The 15,714-nt window shown below is 44.6% G+C and overlaps 1 protein-coding gene across 7 annotated transcripts in view; it reads left to right on the top strand.

Annotated features, from left to right (window-relative positions):
- The window catches only part of PTPRT (protein tyrosine phosphatase receptor type T), a 1,153,310-nt gene that overhangs the window by 424,212 nt on the left and 713,384 nt on the right, over positions 1-15,714 (top strand). For all 7 annotated transcript variants that reach the window (XM_070381763.1, XM_070381762.1, XM_070381758.1 and 4 more), the window contains exons 4-5: positions 4,945-5,026; positions 15,268-15,383. In XM_070381763.1, the coding sequence (XP_070237864.1) occupies positions 4,945-5,026; positions 15,268-15,383 (198 nt within the window). The remainder of the gene's footprint in view (positions 1-4,944; positions 5,027-15,267; positions 15,384-15,714) is intronic.

The following is a 15,714-nucleotide window of genomic DNA, read 5'->3' as shown; positions in this document are numbered from 1 at the left end:
CCACCAGTAACCTGACCACGTTTGACTTTTGTCCCCTCTAGAATCTGTTCCATCAACTCCTCATTCCCTTGTATTTCATGCTGCTTCCCTGACTCATTCCCCTCTACCTAAAACCATGTTCCAATATCTACCATCCTAAGAAAGCCTCTATTGGGCTTTCCACACTTGGCCTTGGGCCCTGGTCCTCTTCTTTGAACTGTATACTCTGTCTTCCAAGATGACCTCATCTAGTTGTATAGCTTTAAATGACATTTAGATGCCAATACTACCACATTTGTAACTCTGGTCCTAGGTCACCCAAGAGCTTCAAAATACAATATCAGCTTCCTCAGGATGTCCATTAAGATGTTTAGTTGGCATCTTGAAAAAAAATTATGGTGTAACTCAGCCTATGTGCCCAGAGACACACACATTCATTTTCTTTGTGTTAATAAATAACACCAGAATCAGCCTAGAAGCTCAAGACTTAAACTGAAGAATCTTCTTTGTATTTTCTCTTTTCTTCACTCTTCCCCTCTTAATCTAGCAGCAATTATTTTCATCTCTACCTTGAAAATATCTTTCATATCATCAGCATCTTTATTCCTCATGGCTAACACCATTGTCCAAGCCATACTCATCTTTTGATCGGACCGCTACTGTAGCCAACTGTTCAATTTCATTCTTGCTCAAGCTCCACCTCCTGCCCCAGTCAATGTCCACAGAATAGCCAGAATGAACTTTTCTGAATGTAAATTATGTCACTTTCCAGTTTCAAATGCCTCCGTAATAGCAGAAACTTCAAACTCCCATAAGTTTGAAGCACTCCGTGTCATCTGACCTGCAGCTAGCATCCAGCCTTGCCCTGTGCTTCTCTAGCTTACTTGCTATATCCCAGCCACACCAGGGTCTCATTCTTATATTCCCAAATCATCCTCAAGTTCTTTCCTGCCTCAGAGTCTTTGCACATCCACCACCTCTTCCTTAACTTGCCAGTTTCATCCTTCTGGTCTCGTCTTAATTATCACCTTTTTAGAGTTCTTTCCTGACTACTCTAAGTAAAGTAGACCCTCTCCCACTTAGTTATACTTAATCACAAAATGAATTTAATTTCCTTATTTATCTGTGTAATTTCCATTTCTATGTATGAAATGTGAAGTTTATCAGAGCTAGAGCCCTAAGCTTCTTGTTCACTTTTTAGCCCCTCCCCGCAAGTGCCTCAGTCTTTGGTACAGAGGAGAGTCTCTGTAAATATGATTGAATGAGATACTGTTCCTGCTCCCAATAGGTTTAGAGCTTATAGGATGAAATCATTCATGAACAGGCATTTACACTCTGCTGTGATAGCTGTTGTAGTGGAGTTAGTTATGGTACATGACACAGGGGTAGTATAATATGCAGAGAGATATGAAAATGTAATACACTTTAAAGCACTTAATTTTTATTGTAAATAAAAAGAAGCTCATTTTTATTGTAGAGAATTTGGAAAATCTAGGAAAGGGTTAAGATGAAAACATTCATCTGCCATAATCTCCCTAGTGTCATTAAAAACAGTACATTCATTAAACATTACCAATCCTGCTTCATCTTTTGTGAATAACCTGCTGAACTCGCTGATTTTTCTTTTAGAGAGTTTATTTGTTTTGATGATTCTCAAGGATTCTTTACACAGAATAGAATATTTACCTTTCAGCTGGCATATATATTACAGATTTTGTTCTCAACTTGCCATTTGACTTTTAATTTTATTTCATTCAGACTTTTGTTAACAAAACATACTTTGACAGTATAGTTATTATGTTTTTAAGAAATATACAATATTTCAACTTTAAGAAATTGATTTTTAAGCTTTTGTCATTAGTTTATGGCTTTAGGGAACTTGGTTAGAAAATATATAGAACCATGCCTGTATAGTTTCCTCTTTGAAGAATTTATTGAAGTTAGATGTGAGCCTATTATATGATCTTTTGTGGTTTTTATATTTTTTTAAATTTAAACTATACTTTGATGCTTTAGCATTATTTTTACAACAATAATTTTCTGTTTGTTTGTATTTTCCTATGTCTTTGGTTTGTTATTTTTAAGGTTATTGAGTCATTCTGTATTAGGTGTTTATCTTATGTGATTAGACTTTGTTCATTTAGACAGTCTGAGAGCTTTTCTTTGTTTTAACCTATTTATATTTATTAACACATTAGAATTTTTTTACTTTTATCACTTTTACTACACAAATTTGAATATTTTCATGCTATTTCTTTTAAATGCATTTTCTGTGTTCGTTATATTTTCTTTTTGTTTTTTTCCTACAGAAATTAGTATATTAAGTCCCTTAACATGAATAATTATCTAACAAGGTAGACACTATACTTACAGATGAGGAAACTGAGGTGCAGAGCAGTAAGGTAACTTGCTTAAAGTGGTACACACACAAGGTGGTACACACACAAGGTGACACACACAAGGTTCACACACACAAGGTGGTACACAGACAAAGTGGCACACACAAGGTGGTACACACACAAGGTGACACACACAAGGTGACACACACACAAGATGTTACACAGACAAGGTAACACACACAAGGTGACACACATAAGGTGACACACACAAGGTGGTACACAGACAAGGTGACACACACAGGTGACACACATAAGGTGACACACACAAGGTGACACACACAAGGTGGTACACAGACAAAGTGACACACACAAGGTGGTACACAGACAAAGTGACACACACAAGGTGCACACACAAGGTGGTACACACACAAGGTGGTACACACACAAGGTGGTACACAGACAAGGTGACACACACAAGGTGCACACACACAAGGTGACACACACACAAGGTGATACAATCAGGACTAAAACTCAGGCATCCTAACCCAGAACCCAAGCCCCGTACTATTTTCCTTCTTAAAGTAAGATAAAGATTGAAATATATCTATCGGATGTAAGTGGTAAGAGCACCACTAAGAGCTTGCTGGCGTCTTCCCTGAATCGATGTTGGGGGTGGTGTCGAGGACAAAGTGCAGGTGACGGGGTTGAAGTTTTGCACTGAGAAGCTGGGAGGTATACAGGGAGTATAATTAAGGCCGTTGAAAAAATGTAAATGTGATTGAAACACAACTGGACTGTAAATACTACTGCTGCCAAAGGGTAGCTTTTAAAGAGGAAGAGAAATCCAAGCATCTGTGTTTGTCCGAGTCAGGAATAAAAGGGAGGGTTTGGAGCTAAGGGATGAAGAGAGAGAACCAAGAAGCTGGGAAACACAGCTGAGGTAGAAGGGCGCTGGGCCGCACCTTGCAGAGAGGACAGTGGTTGGCGTGTAGTCATCTGACCCATGAAGGTTAGGCTGATGGGTAGGAAGTTAGAGGTCAGCCCTTCTGTGGTCCTCTTGTTTCATAAAGATGTGATGTGGTTATCTGTAGGGCAGGTGACCTTGAAAGGGAGACATTTGTGTGGGGATACAGAGGTGGAGAAAGCAGTTTTGCAATAGACTTGCCAACAGCAAAATGAGGAATTGGGGCTTTAGGTGCCATGGATGTGGGTGATTATTTGACAGACTGAGGGGACTGTGTGTTTGTTGAGATTAAAACAAAGATGTCCAGGCAGCATACAGTCTCTAAAAGCTGAGACCCAGGGTACCATATGTGCCAAAGAAGCAGATTTAAGGGGAATGAGTTGGGAGAGGAGTGTGGGTGTGCCAAAATGCAGGAAGCTGAAAACTCCAGTGTGTGGGGTGAAGGACGAGTGGGAGCACATGGAGGACGAGCTTGGGCATGTGGAGGGTGAGTGTGGGCACGTGGAAGGTGAGCTTGGGCACATGGAGGTGAGTGTGGGCACGCAGAGGTGAGTGTGGGCACGTGGGGGTGAGTGTGGGCATGTGGAGGGCAAGTGTGGGCACATGGAGGGTGAGCTTGGGCACGTGGAGGTGAGTATGGGCATGCGGAGGTGAGTGTGGGCACGCAGAGATGAGTGTGGGCATGTGGGTGTGAGTGTGGGACTGTGGGGATGAGTGTGGGCATGTGCAGGGGAGTGTGCACACGTGGAGGTGAGTGTGGGCACATGGAGGGCGAGTGCGGGCACGTGGAGGGTGAGCTTGAGGGTATGGAGGTGAGTGTGGGCACGTGGAGATGAGTGTGGGCATGCAGAGATGAGTGTGGGCACGTGGGGGTGAGTGTGGGCATGTGGGGGCGAGTGTGGGCACGTGGAGGTGAGTGTGTGCACATGGAGGTGAGTGTGGGCACGCGGAGGATGCATGTGAGTGCATGGGCTGAAGCTGATTGGAAGATGAGGCCATTGGACTTAGGGACATCAAGGGCATTGGTCATGCTGTCCACACAGATGGTCACATCTCCTTTGTGAAGGTGGATATTGGGTGACAAGCTGGTTACTGAAGTAAGCAGTTCGGGTGGGAGTCAGAATGGAGGATCAAAGAACTTGTTGCCCATGGATTCCTGGATAGCAACAGTTGTGTGTGGGGCTTATTTTTAAGGGATGTTATAAGGTCATTCAGATGGACTATATTCCTTGAGGATGTGGAATCAAATCAAGGTAAACCATTCTTGGCTTATAATGGCTTCTCCCTCACCCTGCATAAGAAAGTGGAGATAGTAGGAAGTAATTCTTCTCTGTGTTTTACTTGAAACAATAATGAAAAAGGTGCATATTGAAGTTTCAAGGCCAAGTTTGGGTGGTTTTCCTTTTATCTGAGGGTTATTTCTGAAAGCCATTAGAAATGTTCCATGTGGCTGGTTCTTCTTTTGCTGGTCACCAGAAGGTGACCTTTTTACCTTGTTTTGAAAAGTCATGTCAATTGCCAAGGTAATATCCTAGCCTAATACAAGACCTCTTTGGATAGTTCTAGTCGGAAGCTGGAACATAAGTTGTTTGGAGGTTGGACAGCTGTGATGAATGCCTACGACCCCTTCTGCAAAACTGACTCCTGCCTTGTGTGTTGCAGGTGATATTTGAATCCGTCTCTCTGAAGGGCCATCCTGGCTACATCGCTGTGGACGAGGTTCGGGTCCTTGCCCATCCATGCAGTAAGTCTCTTCCCTGCTCTAAGCACAGCCTTGTTTCATGTGGCTTGGAGGCTGCAATCCCCGCTATTCATTCAGCTCACAAACATCTCTCACTCTCTCTCTTTTTTAATCCTTCAAAAAATGCTTACATACTCAATGCAATCAGTCCTGAATAAATCCATAATTTCGCTGGCCTGTTCAACAGGCAAGCACCTCCAGGAATTTGCAGAGAGTGGCAAAACATCTTCGTTTGAATCTCTCTTCATTATTAAAGGAGTCTAAAGTCCTGATTGTTTATTAGTGGGATTCAGACCACTGAAGTGGAAGAATTAGAGGGCTCTGGATAGAATCTTGTGCAATTGTCTTAAAAAAAGAACCGACACCAAAAACACTGAGCAAATTAGCACACTGTTCACTCACAGGGAAAAGTACCACTAAGCTATTAATTCTTTAAAAGTAATTTTAAACACCCTCATCAACTCTGTGTAGGCGTAGGGAGAGATTTTTCACAGTGGTTAGTACTTATGGTACAGGGTTGAGAGTTCTCAAAGGCATTCTACTCCATGCCCAGACCATTTCCACTGAAACTTCTCTCTCTCTACTGTATTTAGGCTAAGATATTTGAATGTATTTGAGCAAGAAACTGTGGGTCCCAGGTTCACTATATACATCTCAGAGGGGACCAGTCCTGGGTACAGGTAGTTGAAAGCGCATCATATCTTGTGACATTTGATGGAGATATTATAATCAAAGGGGTGTGCATATGGATTAAGGTAGCCTATACGAGGGCTGGCTAGGTTGCCAGCCCCATTAGCTAGTGTCTGCAGACTGGAGATTCCCATTAGTTCCTTGGCAGGTATCAGGTAACTAACTCCTAGGAGGGTCCTTTCTCTGCTTCTTGCTTAAAGCCACAAGTCACGCTATGGGCTCTGGTGCAGTTTGCTATTCCCTCAAGAGATGTCATATGTCCTGTATTTTGATGCCTTTCGTTCCTCCCGTTTTGAGGCTGTTCTCATTTCTGCCCCATCCATGTTGCTTTTTATTTTATTTTTAATTTAAATTTATTTATTTTAATTAGAGGCTAATTACTTTACAATATTGTATTGGTTTTGCCATACTTTTTATTTTAGGTATTTATTTGGCTGTGCTGACTCTTAGTGTGGCATGCAAACTCTTCATTGTGGTATGTGGGATCTAGGTCTCTGACCAGGGCTTCAGCCTGGGTCCCCTGCATTGAGAGTGTGGAGTCTTAGCCACTTGGAGTCCCCACACTGGGAGGTCCCCATGTTGCTTTCATTGGACTGATTCTTTGCACTTCTACTGAAGTGAATTTGTCACAGGCTCAGGCATCACTTCTTCCTGGCACTCCAGTGACATTGTTTGACCTGTTGTCTTAGAGCACCATCTCTAGAGGAATTTGAGCTGAGTTCCAAGGGGCTTTGGCAAGACAACATTTTGGGTAACTGTGTTTGGGGTCTGTGCAAGAGACACGTCCTTCCTAGAAGTCAGCCAGCATCTCAGGAATGCTGACATTCTATCAGATGATTCTCCATTGCTTTGGCCTGAGGTATCTACCTTTGTGTTGCGGATATACTTAGGAGTCCCTCTTACAAGGATGAAATCTCCGTCTCCCTTGATCTTGGATATCCGCATCTGCTGCCCATTGGAGAATAATTATTGACCTCAGACCACTTCAGGAGATATCTGCTGTACATGTGGTCTACTTAGCCTCACATACTTTGCATTGCCTGGATCTCGTTCAGAACTATAAAGCATTCAAGGATGGATAAGGGGGTGTTTGGGGCTTTGGGACTATATATAATTTCTACAGGCTGTCCCTGTCAACTTCATCTCCATCCCCATTGCTTCTCCGTGACTCAGGTTTGCAATCCCATAATCTACTGATGGCACATTCTAGCCACCACTTGAGATCTCCCTCTCCAGTGCCTGGCGTTATGCTCCCCAGGGTTGGCCCTTGTTTCTGGAAGCAAGCGGCTTACCCAGGCTCATGTGTGTGGGCCTGAGAGTCAGCCCCCTTGTGAGAGTTCAGTGTTTGGGGGACAAGCTCAGCAAGTGAGTCCAGGTAGGCCCAAGCCCATCCATCCTGGGCCTGCAAGCCCCCAGTTTTGAGCGAGTCTCTCTGAGACAGGCCTTCTGCTTTCCCCAAGCCCTGCCCGCACCCCATCCTTGGAGCTGCATCCAGCCGCTGCCTACTGCTTGGCCTGCGCAGGACGCTTGCACTAGGTCTTTCTAGTAGGTGACCTTGGGCTCTCCCCCGAAGGATCCGGCTTGGTTCTCTCTCCTGGGATCCCAGAACTCTGTCCTCTACGGAACCTTTGCTTCCCCATGACAGCCAACCTGACCCTGTCTCCTGTCTCAGTCTTGGCTCTGCCTGAACTCTTCACACCGTCCATGGTTTGCTGTTGCAGCCACACGCTTCCTTCTCTCGGAGAAATCTCCATGGGCAAGAGCTTTCTGGAGGGTCTACCCTCAGAGTCTCATGGCTCCTCTTGGAATCCTCCTCCCATCGGGGCTGCCTCTGAGTTTAGGATTTTTCTGACAGCTTCATACTCCCCCTGCTGAGGAGAGAGTAGATGACTTGGTTATGGAATTGCCGAGAGCCAGTTACCAAGCAAATGGGCCATGCGACAGAACTCAGGAAGACGTGCCCCTGACTGTGTTCTTGCATAATGTGCTCCATTTGAGTTCAGCCCAGATGCTTAGGAGGCTTAAGCTTAAACTTCCCAGAAATCAAAATATGAGAACTCTGTGATAGGGGCTGGAATTGGAAAATCCCATTTAACTCTACATACAAATATTGGTGGTGCACATAGTCCTCTGAGATCTATCGTGAGTCATGTTGAGTTGACCAGAGCCTAGCCAAAGCCCATTCTGCATGCTCCGTTCATATCCAGTTTGGGTTTTTATTCATTCTTTCTTTCAATAGTCAATTATTGAGCATTAGTTATATGTCAGGAACTCCTGCTGGACACAGGGGATACTCAAGTGACCAAGATAGATAGGTCTTTGTCCCCATGGTGTATACTTAGCAGATGGTCAGAGGGAGTTCAGACAGTTCAGATGCTCAGTTGTGTCTTACTCTTTACCACCCCATGGACTACAGCATGCCAGGCTTCCTTGTCCATTGCCAGCTCCCGGAGTTTGCTCAGACTCATGTCCATCAAGTTGGTGATGCTATACAACCATCTCATCCTCCGTTGTCCCCTTCTCCTCCTGCCTTCAGTCTTTCCCAGCATCAGGATCTTTTCTAATGAGTCAGTTCTTCTCATCAGGTGGCCAAAGTATTGGAGTTTCAGCTTCAGCATCAGTCCTTCCAATGAATATTAAGGACTGATTTCCTTTAGGATGGACTGCTTGGATATTGCAGTCCAAGGGACTCTCAAGAGTCTTCTCCAACACCACAGTTCAAAAGCATCAATTCTTCAGAGCTCAGGCTTCTTTATGGTTTAACTCTTACATCCAAACATGACTACTGGAAAAACCATAGTTTTGACTAGATGAACCTTTGTTGGCAAAGTAATGTCTCTGCTTTTTAATATGCTGTCTAGGTTGGTCATAACTTTTCTTCCAAGGAGTAAGCGTCTTTTAATTTCATGGCTGCAGTCATCATCTGCAGTGATTTGGAGCCCAAGAAAATAAAGTCTGTCACTGTTTCCATTGTTTCCCCATCTATTTGCCATGAAGTGATGGGACCAGATGCCATGATCTTAGTTTTCTGAATGTTGAGTTTTAAGCCAACTTTTTCACTTTCTTCACTTTCATCAAGAGGCTTTTTAGTTCCTCTTCACTTTCTGCCATAAGGGTGGTGTCATCTGCATATCTGAGGTTATTGATATTTCTCCCGGCAATCTTGATTCCAGCTTGTGCTTCATCCAGCCCTGCATTTCACATTGTGTATTCTGCATAAACGTTAAATAAACAGGGTGACAACATATAGCCTTGACGTACTCCTTCTCCAATTTGGAACCAGCTTATTGTTACATGTCTGGTTCTAACTGTTGCTTCTTGACCTGCATACAGATTTCTCAGGAGGCAGATCAGGTGGTCTGGTATTCCGTCTCTTTAGGAATTTTCCACAGTTTGTTGTGATCCACACAGTCAAAGGCATTAGCTTAGTCAATGAGGAAGAAACAGATGTTTTTCTGGAATTCTCTTGCTTTTTGTAAGATCCAGCAGATGTTGGCAATTTGATCTCTGGTTCCTCTGCCTTTCCTAAATCCAGCTTGAACATTTGGAAGTTCTTGATTCACATTCTGTTGAAGCCTGGCTTGGAGCATTTTGAGCATTATTTTGCTAGTGTGTGAGATGAGTGCAATTGTGTGGTAGTTTGAGCATTCTTTGGCATTGCCTTTGGGATTGGAATGAAAACTGACCTTTTCCAGTCCTGTGGCCACTGCAGAGTTTTCCAAATTTGCTGGCATACTGAGTGCAGCACTTTCACAGCATCATCTTTTAGGATGTGAAACAGCTCAACTGGGATTCTATCACCTTCACTAGCTTTGTTCGCAGGGAGGCTTCCTAAGGCCCACTTGAGTTCACACTCCAGAGGGAGAAAAAATACTGAATAGGTAACTAATATTAAATCACTAATGTGATTTTAGATCGTGATAAGTATTAGGAATCTAACAAATGTGAGGGACTAGGATGTGGAGGGGCTCCTTAGGTAGAGTGGTCGGGGAGATGTCTTCGAATATGTGGTCTGAGCTGAGATCCAAGTCATAGAAGGAGCTCACTCTATGAAGGTTCAGGGAGGGGGCATCTAGGCAGAGGAAACGGGAAGTGGTGAGACCCTGCAGGGGAGTCACTTTGATAGTGCCAGAGTATCCTGGGCATGGGGATCGTGGAGGGGGAGCATGGAGGAAGGTGTTTCTTGGTGAAACGGAAGCCGGGCCCTGAGCATGGTTGTTGAGTGGTTACATTTGAACCTAAGTGCAGGGAAGTACTACCAGAGGGGTTTATGCTGGGGATGGATAGGATCTCATTTAATTGTTAAGAGATCACTTCGGCCATTCTGTGAAGGATGGGTTGAAGGAGGAAAAGAAAAGAATAAAGAAATCAGGAGGCCAGTCAGGAGGACAGTTCTGGAGTCATGCAAGAGATGGTGTGTCCTGGACCAGGGTGGTGGCAAGACATCCATTCGCCATCCAGTATGTTTAGTGAGCATGTTCTCCATGCCAGGCGCTAGTCTGGGTTCATGGGAATGAGCAGGACAGATTCATTCTTTGCCTTCATGGGCAACTTCCATTGATGTGAAGGAGACTAAAAAGAAAACCAAATAATCAGGAAATTATCTGATCTATAACAGATGGTATGTTAGTCCACCAAGGCTGCCATCACAAAGCAGAAACTGGGTGGCTTCATAAGCATTTCATTTTCTTATGGTTCTTATGGGGAGGCCCCCAAGCCCAAGGTAAGGTGGCGTGTGTCCTCCCATGGTTTTTCCTCTGTGTACATGTGCCCCTGGTGTGTCTTTGTGTGTCCAAATTTTCTTTTGTAAGGACAGCAGTCAGACTGGGCTAGAGCTCACCCTAAGAGCCTCATTTGAAGATAGTCACCCTTTTAAGTCTCTGTTACCAAATACAGGCACAGTCTGAGCTATTGAGCGTTACGGCTAAAAAGATGGGAATTGGGGTGGGTGGGGGCACAATTCAGCTCATAACAGATGGTAAGCGGCGCCATAAAGAAATTTAGAGGGGGAGAGAGGTGGTGGACAGATGAGAGATGAATTTAGGAGGTAGAATCCACTCGTCCTATGCAATCAGAGCAGGATCCAGAGGCATCAAAAATGGTGCACTCTTAGATTTATATAATTGGCTGGGTGTTTGATTCTGGGAAGGAAGTGCTGCCTTTCAAGGCACCTACTGCGCACGGGTCCTGGAGTCTGCTCATGAGCCCAAGAGTTGTGCAGCCTGCTCGTAGCTTCTGAACTGACCTTTGAACTGACAGTGCTTTTCCCACAATCTCAGCCTTAATGCATTTGTGACTTCACTCACCATTGTTAAAAATTTAGCTATATTAAAAAAAAAAATCCTCTTTAGATCCTCAGGCTTCATAATTCTCCACTCCAGTTCTCTAAAACATTTTTTAAAAATTAACGTACGGTCAGAGTTTTATCAATAAGCAATTCCACTGAATATTCCAAAAATTCCAGAAGGCTTAATGAATGATTTGCAATTGTACTCTCCATCGATTTGAGCTGAAGTAATGACTGTAAACACTTGCCTCGCAGCTTCCAAAACAGTGACCGGAAGTAAGGTGTGATACTGAACGGAAATTATTTTCTCTTACAAACTGAAACCTCTCCTCTATATTTTATAGCCCATTTAACATTTTTGAGTTATTCTGCAAGTATTTTCGCCATAGTTACCGTCTGCTGCTGGTTCTCTGTGTCACCATTAGCAGGGCCACTGCAGTTATAACCATGGACGATAAATGTCAGCACAATTTTCCACTTGGTTTCTAAGTTTCTAGCTCCTAGGTTGACTTTTAGAGTTTTTTCAACTTTTTCTCCCCCATCATAACCTTGCAGGGCCATGTCACTGAGCCCACGGTCTGCAACACGTTTTAATGTATGTTGTGTGCTTTCTTCTCAATTGTGTGGCTTCCTACTGAGCACTGTCAGGTTTAAAGAGTGAGAAAAAGGGCACAATAATATGTCTTCAGATGCTGCACTGACATCTGTAGGAGCTTAAATGTCACCAACATCAAGGCATTTTGCCCCAAATGCACAGCCAGTTTTCTGTTAATCCCATTCCACAGGGTCCCATTTTGGAGGAGCTGGGTCTCAGTGGGGAGTGAGTGTGGGATGCTTAAAAACCCCACGCTGATGGCTGGTCTGGGCCCCAAGGTTGCCTGTGTTTGTTGGAAGGTTGAGTTAAAGTGGGTGGCCTCATATCTTTCTTGGAGCTGTAGATGCTGGAGGAAAGTCACTGCTGGCAGAGGACAGGGCTCAGGGGGAGACTGGAGTTGGGGGCTGGGCTGGGAGGAGGATGTGGAGGCCAGGAACTTTGAGAACTGGACTACACTGGTCTCCAACATAAGAAACATCTGAGAGAGAGAGAGAGAGAGAGAGAGAGAGAGAGAGAGATTGATTTGTCAAGAGCTTTGGAGGCATGTGGTCTGGGAAGGTTCCCGTGTTGAGAACCACGATCCAGGGCTGGCGTGCAAGTGATGCTTCAGTGTGACACCTGCAGGGATGGGGGCATCTCTGGACCTAGGGGTTCAGCCCGGGCAAGACTGGCCAGTGGAAATTGTTCCCTGTGAGGCTGTGTCTCAGAGACCACCAACTAGAAGAGTGTGCCTATACTTATGTTTTGTTGAGCCTGCATGATGTTTTAATAAATTCAGTCACAATTTTAGGGACTTCTCTGGTGGTCCAGTGGTTGAGACTCCATGCTTCCAATGAAGAAGGCTTAGATGAAATCCTTGGTTGGGAAACAGATCCCACATGCCTTGGGGTATGGCCAAAATAAATTAATTAAATAAATGATACTAGCAACTATTAAAAAAAAAAAGATTTTAGAATGAGTGCTTTCATCTAAAGCCTGAATTTCTTATTTGCTGTTAGAAGTCAGATGATTGGCTATCTCAACCATAGATGTATGGCCACCATATGCTGGATTTAGGGAACTGCTAGCTGCCCCCTTCCCTCAGGTCACAGGGTCCTCATCACTCCTTATCATGTCCTCAGCGCTAAGGCTGGTGTCGGATTCCAGTTATTAGCGTGCTTGGCTGCTGCTTTTCTGATACAGAGAACTCTTTATTTTCCCCCCAAGTCTCTATGAAAGTGGGGAAATGAAGACGGGGGCAAGGAGGTGGCAGTTTTGTTTTTGTTTGTTTCACACTGAACCACTTTCTCTCTTTACATAACTGTGAGACTCCTGCAGGTGCGTGGGTTCATTATCTCTGCTATATGTAAACCCTTGGTGCTTTACCAGAATTATTAACACCAGGGGCCATGAAGTCTCTAAATTCTCTCTCACTGAACCTGGAGGGGAGGGAGGAAGATGGATTGCAGATGAAAGAATCAAGGCATGAGGTCTGCCACTTTGAAGAAGGGAGGCGGCAGAAGCAAGCAGGAGACATCGATCCAAAGAAGATCGCACAAGTCCCAGAGGTTTAACCATTTGCCCTGGGTCCCCAAGGGTAGGGGGAGACCTCCCTTTGAAAAACCCAACACAAAGCCTCATAACACAGGCACTAAGACTCCACACCTCCTCCCTGCCATGGAGTAGATGTTCCTCCTGCCTTCAAACCAGTGACATAAACGGGGCTTACAAGGTTCACACTATTCCCACTTAAGAATTGGCTTAAACTGATAGTTCTAAAAATAACATTACAAAATTATCCAGGAGAGTGAAAAGGAAGCCATTTCAGACAATCAAAGCAGCATGACATTTGTCAGGCTGACTAGATGCATGGATCCTCAGCTCTGAGAAACTCGTGGGAGGGCTTCCCTGCGCCTTGGACTCTTGACGCCATCTAGTCAGGGGGCCCTGGGGGGTGGCATGAGGGGGACTCTGAGCTATTGTCACTTCGTTTGAAAGCCTGAGCAGCAGGTGTATGTTTTCACACAGGAGGTCTGCCTGATCACACCAAGGTCTTTGGCCTGTGTTGAGCATTGCAGATAGTGACACAGTTTATGGAGCAGATAGTTCAAAGTGTGAAGACCACGGGGACGAATGCCACGGAGAGGGATCTCTCATGATAAAATATTCCAGAGCAATGAGAAGAACCTGGAGAATCAGTACAGCTTTGCCTGGGAGCTCTTTCTTTGAACCCTAGACTCCAGGTGATGTCACTGATCTCTTGTTGCCCACAAGGCCAAGAGAATGTGCTGGTTAAATGGTGAAATCTGGGGCTAAAACAGGCATGGACTGAATTCTGTTCCTGTCGTTAATGCCGTGTAGCATTGGACAAATTGAACTTGGCGAGCCTTGGTTTCTGCGTCTCTGAAAGAGAAGTAATAGTAGTCTACTTTAGGAATGTTATGACGTTAACTTCAGTAAAACATGTGAAACACCACCATACCTAGCATTGTAGGAGCTTTCAGTAAATCATGTATTATTATTGCTTGTCTGTCTGGGTATTTGAATCCTTCTGGAAAGATAGCCAGGGGCCTTCATTGAACCTCCTTGATCCTCTTAAGAAGTCTCCATTTGATCACATTCCAGAGCTGTTCGTTGATTGGTTCATCATTGATTTAGTTGATGTGATAGGGATCCTTGGCACTTTTGTGCCTTGATGAAGAAACTCATTCTTCTAGACCTAGATTGTCAATCCACCCGTCTTTGGAGAGCTTGCATAGGTGTGGACCTCTCTCCACAAACAAGAAAAGAGATGAACCTGAGTTGTCCAACATAAAACACATGTTTATTTCTAGAATCGATTGCCCAGGGACATCATGAGATTCATTTGAAAGTCCTTTCTCAAGTCCTTGGAATAAATGCCCTATCTCCATCCCATCCTGAGTTACCATAAAGAGTGCACACTCTGAACAGGTCTTGAATTCTCTATGCCTTGGTTCATTCACTGTAAAGCAGAGATAATACCATCACCAACTGCATTGGGTTAAATGAGTTATTGAATGTAGACACGGCACGTGACACCAGGCGAATACTAAGCCGCGAGTGAGTGAAGGCCATTGGTGTTCTCCTCCTCCTCTTTCCCTCCTCTTCTCTTTGCTCCCCTACCCCCACCATTGTCCTCAGTATCAGCATCATCACCAAGGCCAGGTGTTGTGGGGTCTCAGGGGCAAAGGTGTTCACTTTACATTTTTTTCTTTCTGCTTACCTAGGCGACAGGGAGGTGTCTTCTCGGGTGAGCCCTCCACTCTTCCAGCTTCCTCTTCCAAACATGACAGTTTTGCCCAGAAGCTAATAATACGGATTTTGAGGCTCTCAGAGACCTGGACTCCTGTCTTGCCTCCCCTAGTTTCTGGCTGTCTGACCATGCCGGATCCCATAACCCTTCAGAGCATTAATTTTCTTATTCCTAAAATGGAGTTACTGCCCACCTTGTGGATTTTCTGTGAGTTTTGAGTAAGGTGATGCATGTAAATGTCTTAGAACAGTACCTGGCCCATTGTAAGTGATCAATCCACAGTAGCTCTTCACTGAGCCAGGCCATCTCCCAAGCACAAATGTGCCCACCCAGTGTCCATCCTGAGCTGCCATCCACTGACAGGAAAGCAGTCAGGCTGTCGAACTCTGTCTTCATCTGCTTTTTGGCTTCTCTCTTAGGAAAAGCACCTCATTTTCTGCGGCTCCAAAATGTTGAAGTGAACGTGGGGCAGAACGCCACTTTTCAGTGCATTGCTGGCGGAAAGTGGTCTCAGCACGACAAACTTTGGCTCCAGGTAAGGATGGGGGGGGGGGCACCTGCTCACACCTGTGCAACCCTTTGGGAAGGGAAGAAAATGTGTACTGTGAGGAAGGGCTTGGTACGGAAGGGAAAGGGTGTTTTTCATATGCCTCTGCTCCTTGGATGATACTCTGCATCCATGATCTTGTTAAATTTGTTTGCTAATTCTGTTATGTAGGCATCAGTATTCCCATTTTGCAGATGGAGAAATTGGGGCTACAAGCATAAAAGTGCCAGAACAAGAATTTACAATTATGACCTTTCCAAACTTCTCCCGAGGGGACTCCCCTGGTGGTCCAGTGGTTAAGACTTACACCTTCCAATGC

This window comes from Bos mutus, chromosome 13 (genome assembly GCF_027580195.1).
Source record: "Bos mutus isolate GX-2022 chromosome 13, NWIPB_WYAK_1.1, whole genome shotgun sequence".
Lineage (NCBI taxonomy): Eukaryota > Metazoa > Chordata > Mammalia > Artiodactyla > Bovidae > Bos > Bos mutus.
This window is presented reverse-complemented; position numbering and strand designations above follow the sequence as displayed.